The 15,722-nt window shown below is 42.7% G+C and overlaps 1 protein-coding gene across 1 annotated transcript; it reads left to right on the top strand.

Moving 5' to 3' along the window:
• Positions 1 to 6,363: 6,363 nt before the first annotated feature.
• On the top strand, positions 6,364 to 13,772 carry btbd3b (BTB (POZ) domain containing 3b). The gene is made up of 4 exons (XM_062400406.1): positions 6,364 to 7,327; positions 8,647 to 8,737; positions 10,643 to 10,761; positions 11,401 to 13,772. Exons 1-4 carry the CDS (start codon positions 7,011 to 7,013, stop codon positions 12,431 to 12,433), a joined length of 1,560 nt encoding a protein of 519 aa, XP_062256390.1. The 5' UTR covers positions 6,364 to 7,010; the 3' UTR covers positions 12,434 to 13,772.
• Positions 13,773 to 15,722: the final 1,950 nt, after the last annotated feature.

Genomic DNA, 15,722 nt, shown 5'->3' with positions numbered 1-15,722 from the left:
TTGTATAGTGTAAATGTGAAAGTAAAAGGTGAAATGGCCAATAGGTGTTATGCACATGTACAAACCGAGACCAGGCTCTGACAACAACTCCCAGTCAATGGTCAACACTCCACAGGGCAGATTATGTGATATATTTGCAAAGATCACCTCATACCAGGAACAAAACATTTAATCAGCCTGAAAATTACAGCTATCAAGTTCTATATGGCGGCACAGGGAGGGCAATGAGTGAACAGTGGTGGAAAGTGTGTAGGAGTCAGCGTGTGAGCATGTGGTGGGCCGGGGTTACAAGGTCTTCTCTACACTGTCATTACCGTGTCCACGCACTCTGCAGCACACACACATACGCAAGCGCGCATACGCACACAACGCACACACAGCTGCAGGATAGACAGATGCATCCTGACAAAAATAGACAATCCCTGTATGTGTGGGGTAAATGGACCTATGTTAAAATGGCTACTCTTGTGCATGTAATCCAGCGGCTTGTGGCTCCTGCAGCCGTCCAACAGTCTTGTGCTTTTCTGTGCTCTTGAGGCAAGTAAAATTACCCCCATACATCTTCTGCCTGTGACATATTGATTGTAAGCCAAAGGAGAGGCTATCGTCTCATCTATGGTGTTAGGCCATTTGTTGGACAAGACACAATTGGAAATTCATGTTGAACACGACATGGTTGTTGTTGGGTTTTATTTAAATATAAATGCTTATCTCGATTACTTAACCTTGTTATTAAACTAACATTTTTAACAAAGGGAACGTGCAGAAATCACAGAGACACACTCAAGAGCCAGAAAGAGGGTCTGGCTAAAGTTTCAGTTTCCTAAACACATTTGCATCTTGAGCAAAGAAGAAGAAGTCTAGTGTTATAGACCAGGCAGATTATTTAATGACAGTAACAGTTATGGTGATACAGGAGAAAAACTGAACACTGTGCATTTTGTTGTTGTTGTAAAAATGGAAAAAGTGGAGAACCCAGGGTAAACCATTTCACTGACAGTGAGAAATGTAAACCAAACCTAATAAATAATAATAATAATACATTTGGTTTATAGAGCGCCTTTCACAATACTCAAAGACACTTTACAAATGTTAAAATGTATATAAAAAACTACACACACACACACAAAAAAAACATAGAGCCCACACTATACATCACACATAAACAGCCGTTCTGAAAAGGTGAGTTTTGATTTGTGAGTTTAACATTGTAGGTTTGAAGCAGCCTCGGATGTGTTTGGGTAGTGTTCCAGAGGGTGCTCCGTCGCCCCAGGTCCGCTGCTTGGTCCTGAGTGGATGGGTGAGGAGGTTAGCATCAGAGGAGCGTTGTGGGATTGGGAGCCAGTGGAGAATCTGGACGACAGGGGTGTGGCAGCCTTTTTTTTTCTGAGGGGCATTTTGGGGTTCAGAATATTTCCCAAGGACACTTCGGCATGCAGTTAGCATGGGATCGAGCCGCTACATTTTTGGTTGGAGAGTGACCACTCTTCCTCCGTCAGCCACAGCTGCCCCTAATTTACCTATATTACATCCACTTCTGACAGAAGACACTCTTTACAACCACATAATGCTAGCGTATGTAGCTGCCAAGACAAACACAAGCGCAATTATTCCTGCAGCAATCCCTATATTGTCACGCAGGCGTCTATGATCAACGTAGTGCTCGATGTGCTTTTGAATATATCCAACAACGATGATCTCCAAAAGTGGATCCTCTGACAAAATCCGATCCCTTCCTGTAAATGGGTATTTCTTCTCCAGGCATTTCAGCACAGCTTTGGCAAAGGTCCTCCCTTTGTAAAGCCTCATATGCCACAACCCAGTCCCTGAGAGTCCATCCATAATCTGGTCCGCCATACGTGATGAGTATTCCTCACACTTGTCCTTTCCCCAGACCTCCAGAATGTGGCTTTCTTCCAGCATCTTGAGTATCACCATCATGGCAAACAATCTGCACTGGCTCTCTTCCTGGGCTTTCGGATCATGGGCTGTTTCAGGCACATGCCGAATGCTTGAACTTAGTGACTTTATAGAAATCTTCATTGTTCGGTTTATCGGCTCTCTGCGTATGTACTTCTACTTCTTCTTAGTTAGGTTTATTGGCGGGTGGCAGATTTAAACTCTAACCTATATAAGCTCACATGCCTATGATCTGAATCTTTGATCCCCTCCGTTTGGTCTTTGATGTTTCCTCTTATTCTTCTTCTCTTCTTCTCTTCTTCTCTTCTTCTTCTTCTCCAGATGCCAACCCAGTGAAACTGGACCCTGTGTATAAATACTGAAATTAATTCCAAGATTCTGCCTAGTAACAAGAGCGTGGCCTTGAAGTCAAGACGTCTCTGGTCTGACCCCGGATGCCAACCCCAAGTGGCATAGCTCAGCTAACCCTAACCCAAATCCTAACCCTCCGAATACTGAGCCCATACCAAATTACAAGGCAGAATCCTGGACTTATCGTCAGTATTTATACATAGGCTCCAGCATAACCGGCTGATCAGAAGATCCTGAAGAGACGAGTGAGGAATGCTCACTAACCAATAACTTTGGTTGCACACACAAACATCACACTGTTCTTGTGCATGACTGCCGGCTCTCTCCCGGACCCCGCAGATTAACAGCTCTCCTTTTCAGGAGTTCAGAGGCCCATCACTATGCAGGAGCCATTACCTCCGCCCCCTCCACCTGTCAGGTGTCCTTGCCGGCCTTAATTGTGGTGGAGGAGCATGCAGGTGGCTGTGGGTGGCACGTGGTCGGGGTGAATGCTGGACGAGCTGCTGGATCCTGTCCCTGCCTCGGTGTGCCAGACTTGCATCACAGCTCATTTCTCGGCTTCCTCTCTGCTCCACTGTGCTGAGCCAAGCCTCTCAGCAGGTGTCTCTCTCTGCAGTGGAGCACTGCCATTGCACAGGGCCGCATCTCTGCGCTCAGACTAGGAGAAGCAGCCAGTCACCTTCACAACATCACTACTGACAGTAGTATTCAGTGGGATTCTTATGTCCTAATGTCTGGTTATATCTTATCTATTTATTCAATAAGTGTGATTTCCTTCAGTTGTGCTTAATATCCTAATGTCTGTTTGAAACCCTATTTGTAAATCTATTCTTTTATTCGTTTTAGTAGGAACTGATAGCATTTTAAATTACGTTTGTGCGCTGGATGCAACATCATTTTGTTTTACTGTGCACTTGTCATAAAATCTCCATGACAATAGAGTGAATTTGGAATCTTGATACCTGTTAGATTTGAAGAAGATGGCAACTTGACAGAGCCTGATCACTATTATCTTTGTTTTTTAAGACGCGCAACACTTTTTTTTCAAATTACAAATTGATTTAGTTTTGTGAGCACAGGCCAGTTGCTGTAATGCAGGTCTATAAGCCACTAATGTATTATTCTGATATTGTTTTAATTGGATATGAACTCTATATATATACACACACACATCCCATGTGGAATTTCTTGCACACAATATTTACTTAACTAACACTTGAAAACCAACACTATAATCATCTATGTTCTCCCACACTGATAATGACTTCACCAATTAAATGTTATGTAAGAAACTGCAACATTAAAATAAAGTATTTATTGGGCGATACAGTGGCTAGTGAATCCGGTTTAACAGTGCCCACCAATTTGGGACATACATGAAAAGGCGACTCTTTCATTGGGAACTGGGAATTCTGACAAGGTCATTTCACAAAAGTCCACTCAGGAAACCGAGCAGGAGTTTAGATATCACACACAAGCAGCCTGAGCATGGGAGCAGGACTCACTCTGAGGCAGCAACAGTTTTGAGCAGAGAACAGAGTAATTCTGCATGCAATCCGGGGCTGTTTGAGAGAGAGGACAGGGTTTTTTAGGTAAACATTACTAAATCCGAACGTGAAATAAAGAAATAATGCTCTCAAAGTGCTCTTGAGCTAAGATAGGAAACAGATTCCTTAAGATACAGATTAACTTTCTATATTTGAGGTACCTGACTAATTCCATTTTATCAACTGTTATGGCTTTTATGTATTTCACTGTGACTACAGTTCCTACTAGAGAGATGAAGGAGTCCTAGTGTAACTGCTTTCAAGATAAAGAGGCTGCACTGAGTACCGTCATCAAGAAGGAATCAACAAAGGCACAGCTGGAACTCTGCTGCTTTATAACTTCATCTTTTGAAGTTCACACGCTGAGGCTGGAGGTTTTCCAAGCTCAGCATTATGGGAAATGTGTCATGTGTATTCGATGCGATATTTTATTTTGGTGTTCACGGTTCCAGACCCATTAAGAAAAATAGAAAATGAAAAAATTTTGAAATGAGCATTTCAAAATATTTCTGTAACTTTTGTGCATACATCAGCTTGTATATGTGTTGATTTCTACATTATTTAATCATGAAAGATTAATTGAGAACTAGCAGTGTTCGTCGACCGTAACGCTGATTGCTGTGCTACTACAGTCATGCTAATGTTTTCCTTTTCTGTGGAAATGTGTGACTGCGCAATTACAAAGTGTGAGACAAAGGTGATGTTGACGCTGTGACAACACCATCATTACCCCCTGCTCTCACTCCTACCTTTGATTGTGTGAATCACACGATTACATTTTCTGCTGATAAATGGAGAGAGACTGTAATTAAAGAAAGCAGGAAGGCATTTGTGGTAATATAGAATGACATCCTATTTATCATATGGGCTGCTGGACCAGGATGGCAGATCAATCTGAGAATTGTTGGTTTAACATGTGTACTCTGTCACCAGTTGTCAATGTTGTTGTTTTTTAACACAGAAGCTTCAGCCGAGTGATTTGTAAACGCACTGGATGGCTTTGAAAAACAAAATATTCACAGCGTAAAAGTAATTTAAATGTCCTCATAATTAATTGTTAAAGAGTGTGGAGCAACAAGAGGACTTCTCTTTAATTGTATCATCGTTTTTATGACCATACACTAGATTTCTATCCCGCTGCTGCTTGTGGATGTGGTTACCAAGGTAACATCTCTAGTGGCCTGCAATTTGAGAGTATGGTGCCCTGTAATGTTGGCTCCATGTTACCATAGCAAATTTCTCTGTTCCGTGGCACACACTGTATGGGGGGGCTTAGTGGTCCAGTGCTCCTCAGTGCAGCAACACTAAGACAGGTAATTCAGGTTTATGGGAAAATCTATATCGTGGCAGTTGTTATATTTATTTAATTCATTCAGCTGTTTTTGTTAAAAAATATTTTTCTCTTTTCACTATATCAAAATATAGTATGATGTTATACGCAAATTAACTATTGCTATTACTTTTGAAAGTAACAATGGTGCTACCTAAGAAAATACTGCTACTTATACAAGGTATACTCTAGCAATAGTAATGAAAACACCGACAAAACACCATAAGAGAAAGAAAACTACTGCTGATCTGACAGCATTTAATATCATTTGAAACTACCAGCAAAAAGCTAACTCATCCCAGCGCTTTAAATAGAATACCCACTGTGCACAGGCCCAACTAGACAAGGAGAGCAAAGGAACCGTATGCATTATACATTGTGCAAAGAGTGCATTACATTTATAGCCCCGTGTACTCTCCTGAAGAGATGACTTAACAAGAAAGCTTGTACAGGCACATATTCTCGGTTGGGAGTGAAAGCAGTTGGTTTTTCAAAAAGCGAGGCTCTGAGAAAACATCTTTGTTATTCTAGAGCAGTTTCACTCATTCGAAATGCAAAAATATGTATGTTAATTCAGTCTGGAAATATTTGAAGATACAGATTATCAGCTCATAGCAAAATGCCACAGTGTCGATTTCTAGTACTATGAGAACAGCTGGTGTATTATCTGTTTGACATTCATGCTTTCGCTGTAAACCTTGCATCCAAAAGGTTCCTTGAAACGCAAACGAGTCCAGAGGTCAGAGGTCCAATCAGAACAGAAAAGGACAATGAATTGCAAATTCAACTGTTTGTATGCATTTGTGCAAAGCTCATTAAAAAAACAAAATATGACCGTCAGCAGATGCATGAATTAGGCAAATTCTGCCCTTAAAAAGAACATGCGACTTTGCATTGCCCTTCTGATTTAACGCTCAGAGTCTATGTTTGCTGTGGGGCAAAGTGAAAGCTGTGGTTTCAGGTAAAGCAAACAGAGGTAGTAAAACTGTGGATTAATATATCATTCCTTTGGAGCACGGCTGTCACTTTAATAGAGACGTCAACTATTGCATATTCAAGTATGTGCTGCACTAGGCTGCATTAGCCAATCGCGAATGCTGCGTGCTGCCATTGGCTGAGCTTCAGAGAGAGCCGTGCACTGTGCAGTGGCTGGCGGGTGGAGGAGGGGGACGGGGTTCTGTAGCGTCTCTGCACTCTCCCATTCAACCTCTGTAGTCAGCAGAACGAGCAGCTGAGCGGAGCAGCACAGTATCCACGGCTACAGCATCCTGGAGATGTCTGTGCTCAATGGAGGAGAGGGAGGGAGGAAAAAAGAACAAGTTCCAGAGAGAGAAGGGTAGATCCATACGTGAAGCCGGACTGAGAGAGGAACAGCAAGAACAAAAGTGGCACAGGGAAAGGAATTGAGTAAACACGCGCTGCCCGAGTGAGGACCACTGCAGCTGCACTAAATCTGGGGCTGTCAGGCCAACCCTCAGCAGAGCAGTGAGTGAGAGAGAGAGGGAGAGAGAGGGCGAAGGAGAAGAACACAGGATTGGAAGAGAGCTGATCGCATCACTCTGGACAAGCAGGGATGGGAACCCTGAGAGCTTCTCCATCAGCAGATCAAACTTCACGCAGGAAAAGTGCCTTCGGATCACCAGTCTGAGCCGGCCCCTTCAGAAGAGGGAAAGAAACAAGAGAGTTGGTTCCCGGACGGTGAAACCTCACACAGGATCTCTGATCTACAGCTCTGCCAAGTTCAGCTCAACTCTCTGCCGTCCTCTTCCCGAGTCCCCACGGCGGTCCTCCCTCGCACCTGCCTGCTGCCGGTGAATGTCTTCTCCGTGTGAACTCCCACTGCTCGGCAGTTGAACACACTCATGGTCGACGCCAAGGGAAGGAACATGAAATGTCTGACTTTCTTCTTAATGCTCCCCGAGTCGGTGAAAAGCAAGTCAAGTAAAAGCTCCAAGAAAGGGAATGCCAGCGGCAGCTCCAAGCTGCCTCCTGCTCCTGTCTGTTATGAGATTATCACTCTGAGGAGCAAGAAGAAGAAGAAGATGGCAGCAGACATTTTTCCCACCAAAAAGCCGGCATCCACCACCACGGTGCAACAGTACCAGCAGCAGAACCTCAACAACAACAACACCATACAGAACTGTAACTGGCAGGGACTCTACTCCACTATCAGAGAAAGGTAGGTACAACAAACATTACTCTGCAGGCACAACAGAATAATTACTGTGGATCTGAATTGTTTTTATCATCAACAGTTAATTCAGTGGGATGATTTTGTAATTGTAATCTGCAAAGTTCCAGTTTATTTTAATTGGCAATTTTCTGATCAGAACATCCTTTATATCCAGAAAATGTAACACTATACCCCTAGTTAAGATAATTACTTACCTGTATACTGAGGCGTGTGGGAGATTTTGTGTCTGTGGGAGAGTATGGGTGCGTGTGTTTGTGGGAGTGCATAGGTGTGTGTGTGTGTTTGTGGGAGTACATGGGTGTGTGTGTCTGTGAGAGAGTATGGGTGTCAGTGTCTGAGGGAGTGTATGGGTGAGTGTGTCTGTGGGAGAGTATGGGTGTGTGTGTCTGTGGGAGAGTATGGGTGTGTGTGTCTGTGGGAGAGTATGGGTGTGTTTGTCTGTTGGAGAGTATGGGTGTGTGTTTGTGGATAGTATACGTGTGTGTGTGTTTGTGTGTGTGGGTGAGTATGGCTGTTTGTGTGGGGGAGAGTGTGGCTGTGTGTGTGTGTTCGTGTGTGTGTGTGTGCGTGTGTGTGTTTGTGCGTGTGTGTGTTTGTGCATGTGGGACAGTATGGGTGGGTGTTCCCTCTGCCCTGCCCTCAATCTGCTGGGGGTATCTCTGTTGACACCCTCTCCCGCTCCTGCAGACGTTGCTGCTCTGACATAACAGAGGGCGGACAGGCACCGGGTGTGTTGGATGTGCACACCAGGCGGAGGCCGCTCTGTGCTAAAAGCAAAATATTTACCTTGGCCTATCAGGAAAAGACCCCAGCTGTCCAGAGCAAAATGTGGGCTCGCCGACCTGGCTTTGTTGTCTCTCCAGAACATCATGGGGCTGTTTACCCACCCTGTGACATGTTCCACCACTCAATAATATATGAACGCAGCTTTATTGTTGGTCCCATTCTTTCACAGCGGGGATTTTCCGCTCAGTTCATTGTCTCGTTTGTCTGTCTGTATGGAGATATAAAAGATAAGGTTTGAAAAATGATTTAGCTGCATGCTCTGCGTGGGATTTATGAGCCAATAAAATGTTTTTGGTCTTTAGGACACTTCAGAACAATCATGAAAATCTTGTCTTCAGAAAACCAGAAAAAAGAATATGTATGTTTTTGCATAAACAACATAAAATGTGTTTATGGGCTTTGATCCCGCTTTAATCTCACCATAATATCTTCAAGATATGCTTTTCGCTTGTTGTCTTTTTCTCCTCTGAAGTAAATGTACACAATGATGTGTTTTTCTCTGTTTTCTCCCTCTGTAGAAATTCAGTAATGTTCAACAATGAGCTGATGGCAGATGTTCACTTTGTGGTGGGTCAGCCTGGGAGAACCCAGCGGCTGCCAGGACACAGGGTAAGATTTCCATGCACCTGTAAAATCGGGTTGTAGAAGGGAGGAAATGCATGTTCATTAACAGCAACCCCCCCTACTACACCCTGCTCCTATCATATCAGCAAAAAATAAATAGAATCTAACTAACTGCCGGCAGTCATTGAACTGAAATCCTTTGTGCTCCGCTCTCACTTCCGCACCATGTGTCTTTTCGAGACAGTCCTCAATTATTTATGTAAATGAGGCTGACAGATAGAGGCAGCGAGTGAGCGAAGGAGGAAGGGATATCCTCTTCAGCAGTCAGCTCACAGAATGGATCGCCTTTGTCTGGGCTTGAGCTCAGCTTTTTAAAAACCGCACTGCAATTACTCAACTTTTAAACACATCCAACCGAACCCGTTCAAATTAGTAAGCTATACAGCAGTGGGTTGACTCAGGGCTGCATCTCACACTCTTGAAATATTGTGCTACTCATTTGCTTGATTAGATTGTGCATTTTGAAATGAAGTCTACAATTCAAATCTTTGGTTATCATGATTGGGCCCATACTCCCAGGTCCATACCCTCTTATACACTCCTTTGTCTCTTTGTCTAGTCCATCCTCCGACCTCATAACTCTTTCAAGATTATCACATTAATGATTGATCACGGTTTATTGTTGCGATGTGATGTCTTCTCTAATTGAATATGATAATAACATTCACATTAAACCCGATAGATGATTTGGTAGCCTTGAATTGGGCTTGGACATCCATTCCAAAATCTGCACTGTATGGCTCATCCTCTTTTTTTGTTCTGTATATGGGATCCAAATTTATTGTCTGTGATTGGAAGCTGCAGTGCATTTATACAATGCCGTTATGGAAGGTCATTCTGGATGACTCCACTGCACTTTATGCTGAGACATTATGCCAATGGGATATAATGGCATCCGGCGCCGCAATCTTTCTTGTGTCCACTTGGCAGGGAGTCAGATAACAAAGTTGCAGTATATCCTTCGAAAAGGGAGGATGCAGCCAGCAGCTAAAACCAGCGATATACTGTATGTGTCCATCTGTAAAACACAATGGGTCAAGAGGTGGCACTGATCTTATTCAAATATGTCTCATTTATTTACTAGTCTCTTAATCCCAAATAAAAGAGGATCTGTCATTCAGAAAAGAAAAGAAACTTGAATTTCAGTGAGTAACAACAGCAACTGCATTGTTTTCAGACTAGAAAGCTTGAGAATGGATTCACTGCAATGCAATCACACAAAGAAAGTCTGTGTGGCTTTTTGAGAAAATATTTACCACCCACACACCCACCTACACATGCACATGCACACTCGTAGGGGCACACACACACACACACACACATATAAACCAGCAGACATGCGCACAAAGACCTAAAACACAAAATGAGTACAATTACAGGCATCCCAGTCTTGTATACAGGGCTTAACACTGAAATAATTAGGGTCCTTATGTTGCATCTGATTTCATCATGAATTCAGATTAGTCATTAATTTCTGTAAATTGAACTTTTGTTGTACTCGGTTTAGGTTGTGTTATTAAGATACTGAGCTTTCTTCCCCCCTTTTTTTTTTTATCAGAGGCAATATTTTTTCATTAGAAATACGCCTCCTCCTGCTCCTCAGGCGAAATGGTAACTGACAGAGCACTGCTCATTATGTGGAGACTTAACAGGGTCAATCCCTCAAGTGATTAGAATTGAAGGGTTGTTCAATATTCATGAAGATATTTGTGTTTTATGTGTTAAGAGAAAGAGCTTCATGTGAACTATTTGGATTTAGTACCTATTTCAAGCTACAAAATGCTTTTCTTGAAATGGCCCACATTTCGTATGATTTCCACGCAAATATTGGCACATTTAGTTTTTCCTCTTTTCCCTCTGACAGTTTGTTTTCTCTTCTTCTTCCAACAGTACGTTTTGGCTGTGGGCAGCTCAGTGTTCCATGCCATGTTTTATGGTGAATTGGCTGAAAACACGGATGCAATCCATATTCCAGATGTGGAACCAGCAGCATTTCTGGCAATGCTGAAGTAAGGATTCGTCTGTCTTAGCTCTTAGGCTGACCCTGTTCTTGTGACGTTACAGTGCTTTCTTTTCTTTCTTTTTTTTTTACATTAATGCTCTTAAAATTCTATGTTAGTGAAAAAACAAGCTTTGATAAAACCGGTCTAAATCTATCTCTAACATGTCTTGGTTAAGTCCTTACTTACCTTGCCATATAGTTTATTCCTGTTACTCAGAGATAGAATCTATTTTTGTCTATTTTCATTTCACTACACATTTAACTTTTCATACTGAATAGTCCATATTGTCTCCACCTCCTACTTGCTGCTCCCCATCTCTTTCTGAAGTAGTGTTTCTCTGCGTCCTTGCAGACAAGCTACACTAGGTGCTAGACGAGAGTGTAGGTAGACCACCATTTTGTTTGGCTGCTTTGATTTGCAGTGATTTCACTTTTTATACAACAAACTATTTGTCTTCAACTTGGTTGTGACCAAATCCTGTAATTTGGTCAGTTATTTCAGTTTTCATATATCGATATTATAAAAAGACATATCAGCCAACATGCTCACACCATATCGCTCTGCATATGATATTTTTGCTTCCTTCTCTTTGGCGTTTAAACTGCTGTCAATAAAACTAAGAAAGTAACATTTTTACGTCAACAGGTACATTTACTGTGATGAGATTGACCTGAGTGCCGACACAGTCTTGGCCACTCTCTATGCTGCCAAGAAGTACATTGTCCCTCACCTGGCACGTGCCTGCGTCAACTTCCTGGAGACCAGCCTGAGTGCCAAGAATGCATGCGTTCTACTCTCCCAGAGCTGCCTGTTCGAGGAACCGGAGCTGACACAGCGCTGCTGGGAGGTGATTGATACCCAGGCAGAGCTGGCGTTACGCTCGGAGGGCTTCTGTGACATCGACGCCCAGACCCTGGAGAGTATCCTACAGCGAGAGACGCTGAACGCTAAAGAGATAGTGGTATTCGAGGCGGCACTCAGCTGGGCCGAAGCTGAGTGCCAGAGACAGGAACTCACTTCTTCAACAGACAACAAGCGCAAGGTTTTGGGCAAGGCCATGTTCCTGATACGTATACCTACAATGGATTTGGATGATTTTGCCAATGGAGCAGCCCAGTCGGGCGTGTTGACTCTAAATGAGACTAACGACATCTTCCTGTGGTACACTGCGGCCAAGAAACCTGAGATGCAGTTTGTCAGCGAGGCCAGGACGGGCCTGACACCCCAGCGCTGCCACAGATTCCAGTCCTGTGCCTATAGGAGCAATCAGTGGCGATATCGGGGCCGCTGTGACAGTATACAGTTTGCAGTGGATAAAAGAGTTTTCATCGCCGGGTTTGGACTTTATGGATCTAGCTGTGGCTCAGCAGAGTACAGTGCCAAAATCGAGTTGAAACGTCAAGGGGTGCTGTTGGGACAAAACCTCAGCAAGTACTTCTCCGACGGTTCCAGCAACACCTTCCCGGTGTGGTTTGAGTATCCCGTCCAGATCGAACCCGACACATTCTACACTGCCAGTGTGGTTCTGGATGGAAACGAGCTCAGCTACTTTGGACAGGAGGGGATGACAGAGGTGCAGTGTGGGAAAGTGACATATCAGTTCCAGTGCTCCTCCGACAGTACTAACGGCACAGGGGTGCAGGGGGGACAGATTCCTGAGCTCATCTTCTATGCTTGACAAGACCTGTGCACATGTTTGACTGATTCTCAATGCACCTAAGGAAAATTGAAAAACAATCCCTTTGTGAATCGCACTTTCTGTTATTTATTTTTGGTCACTGCTGTGCTTAAAAAAACTGAAACTGATTTGAGACGTGTGAAAGGGTCTTTGTTTTGTTTTGGATTTTGTAAATGGAACACTGGAGTAAGACCAGGTCTTTTTCGAGATTGTGGAATTGCCAGATGAACAAAAGTTCTAAATGATGAAAATCTTGCACTAGACGTGCATGTACATATGAATATATGTAAATTGTGAAATGTATATGATGCCACAACTGAGGCCAATGCTGACCACAAAGATATCTTTTATGATGAATATGCTACAGTATGTTTATTATGTCTATGCTTGCATAGAATGCACATATAGAGCAGCAATACTTCACATTCTATAATCTGCAATGAGCATTTCCTGTCATGACTCAGTCTGGTCCATCAGTATAAAACAATAGAAGTAAAAAATGGCTGTATGATACTCAAAGCAACATTTCAAGCCATGATTACAGTCAGAAACACTGTTTGTCCTGTTGTAGTGTGCAATACACATTAGACATCTGTATTTGAGTGGTTTCAATTGAATCTGCAGCTTTTTGATACTTTGAATCTAGTAACAGGACACGTAGAGAGGGCTTGAGGGGTCTTAGAATAGGGAGCACTATATAAAATGAGCCACACAACCCCTCCAGGACGTCTCTGTAGCATGTTGCTCTGCACTACACTCATCTCAGTCACTCCAGTGAGGTATCAGTTAGCTCAGTTGTATTATGTTAATGAGAATACAAAGACCTCACAGTGACCATTCACCACTATGAGGTGGAGCGAGAGACTCCTTTGGTTTTCTGGCGTCTGTCTGCACTGCAGTACTTACAGCACGGGCGGATCCGCGCCGTTTCATCTGACGCGTGCTACTAATTGACATTGGGCCTTGGTTTTGTTTACAGCAAAAAGATCAAGGATTGATTTAATGTTAGAGGCTTTTTATCTAATGAACATTTCTGACTCTGCTGAAAAAACCCTGTGCACTCCGAACTGCTGAGCACTCCCTCCCAATGGGATCATACCCTGTCAGTATTTGCAGAAGTGTACCGCACATGCTACAGAATTGCACTGATGTTGGTTTGTCATTGGGTCTATTTTGATTTCCCTGTTATTTTCTAATTCCTTTTTGATTCAACGTTGGCTGATGACAATAGACGGGCAACCTGAGTGTTCGTGCCCTGTGTTTACGTGCTACAGTGCTGGGAGACCAACGAATGTGTATGATTGTTGATGATGCAAATAAAAGAACAATACAAGTGGTACATATTGGTTGTGTACACCATCTGTAAAGCACGGTGCAACACACAGTGAAATTAGATGATGGGGACAGATGATGCCCTTCAGCACCGCAGTGATTTACAGAGCCAAGGAGACCTGCCTGTTGATTGATGATTGCTGTCTCGATGCAACTTCTACAACATGATTTTTGTCTCCCAAAACTAACTCTATTTGCATCCCCCTGAACTATACAACCCTATACTTCCCCTGCGCTCCCTAATACGATTTTTTATAGGCTACAGCTTCAAAGGACGGCTTTTGGATGTGCAATCCCTTCTATGATAAACAGCTTAGCAAACAATTGAATCGTTGAAACAACCTTGAGTTTTTGCAGACTGCAGTCATAAAGACTGGCTCCTAGACATGACCGTCCAGTTTCAGGAGATAGAGAAAGAACGATATTAGGATCCCAAATGTCTATAAAATAACTAAAGTGGTGAATTCCCAAAACACCACACTGGCTGTTTGACTTGCTGTCTGACTGCTGATAAGAAGAAGATTGAAAAAAAAAGAGAATTTCATATCTTTGTCCCACAGACACCACTTACAAGTTGTGCACTTTTGTTGCAGCCACAGTTAAAAATTCCAGTCACAGACACGATTGCCCAAAAACGGACAAAACAATGAATTAAGTTTTACCTTATCTCAGCGGCGGATATGCTGCAAAACTCGTGAGCGGGATGAGTCATTAACTGAATCTCATGTCTCTTCATGAACTGCATGTTCAACAACATAATCACTCTTGAGAGTTTATGGCAGGTACTTGATTACAGAGGCACTCAATAAAGCTGAAACCAAGTTTGACATTGCCAATGAGCATGAAGCCCTTGATGAATTGAACTCAGTATGTTGGGGGACTTGGTGCTACAGCGCCATTTTTCATGATTCTGGCGCTAATGTTGTAAGCAAGATCATTAATTGCACTGGAGGTAGCGAGGGACTAGAATATGGCAGTAGTTGGAGGCAGGCCGGTTTTCCACAGACACAGACACATGTTTTCATTTTGCAAATGTAACTGATCTAAAGCGGGAAAATTACAATTCAGGTAGAGTTCAGACACTGTGAAATGTAAAAGGAGGAGACACTTTCCCTCAATTGGTTCCCTCAGAACAATTCCAGCACACGTCTACCCGACCTGAAATTGTTTTGGTTTTGGTCACGGTGAGTTCAGAGAGGAGGGGTGCCGGCAGAAGCTCCCTGCCAGAGCCAAGGTGGGAGCAGGCTCTTCATTGAGCTGTGTAACCCCCCCCTACAAAAAATACTGATGATATAATATTTAGATTTCATTCATCATATGTGTAACCTTTTATCACAAAGCAGTATTATTCTTCCAAAACACTGTAATATATCAATCTATCATTGACTAATTATGTGATGGGGCTATATACTTATTGAGAGATGACAGTTTTTGATGGATTGCAACTGAATCCTACAGGTCGAAAATGCATGATTAGGTAACTAATTAGAAATACTTTGTTAAAAATAAGGAAACAAAAGTTTCTGTATTACAGATAAAGTAATTCCTCAAAATAATGAAAGGAGTTGATAAATATAATGAATTAATTAATAATAATAATATAATTCTTCCTGTTTGATTTGACCTCTCAAACTAATTCCTATCCAACTGTTTACAGTCTTAGGGCTGTTATATTCATAATTCATCTTAAATGTAAATGGATTCTTTGTACAGTATAGAAACATCGGAATAAACATGAGGAGGGAAAAGGGGGGAAATGGACATGGTGGATACTGACTCAGACCGGGGAAATATTACACAGGAAAGTCTCATTGAGGATTTAATTAGTGTTCAATAAGAATTAAGGATGAAAAGATTCAGTCTGACTTGAGAGAGGACTGTGGATTACCACTGATCATCATTCCTAATGTCCTCTGAGATTGATCGCTCAACGTGCAGATGAGTGTGTGAACAGAAC

Source organism: Platichthys flesus, chromosome 12, assembly GCF_949316205.1.
Source record: "Platichthys flesus chromosome 12, fPlaFle2.1, whole genome shotgun sequence".
NCBI classification, from domain to species: Eukaryota; Metazoa; Chordata; class Actinopteri; order Pleuronectiformes; family Pleuronectidae; genus Platichthys; species Platichthys flesus.
The sequence above is the reverse complement of the archived record's forward strand: the minus strand, read 5'-3'. Positions and strand labels throughout refer to the sequence as shown.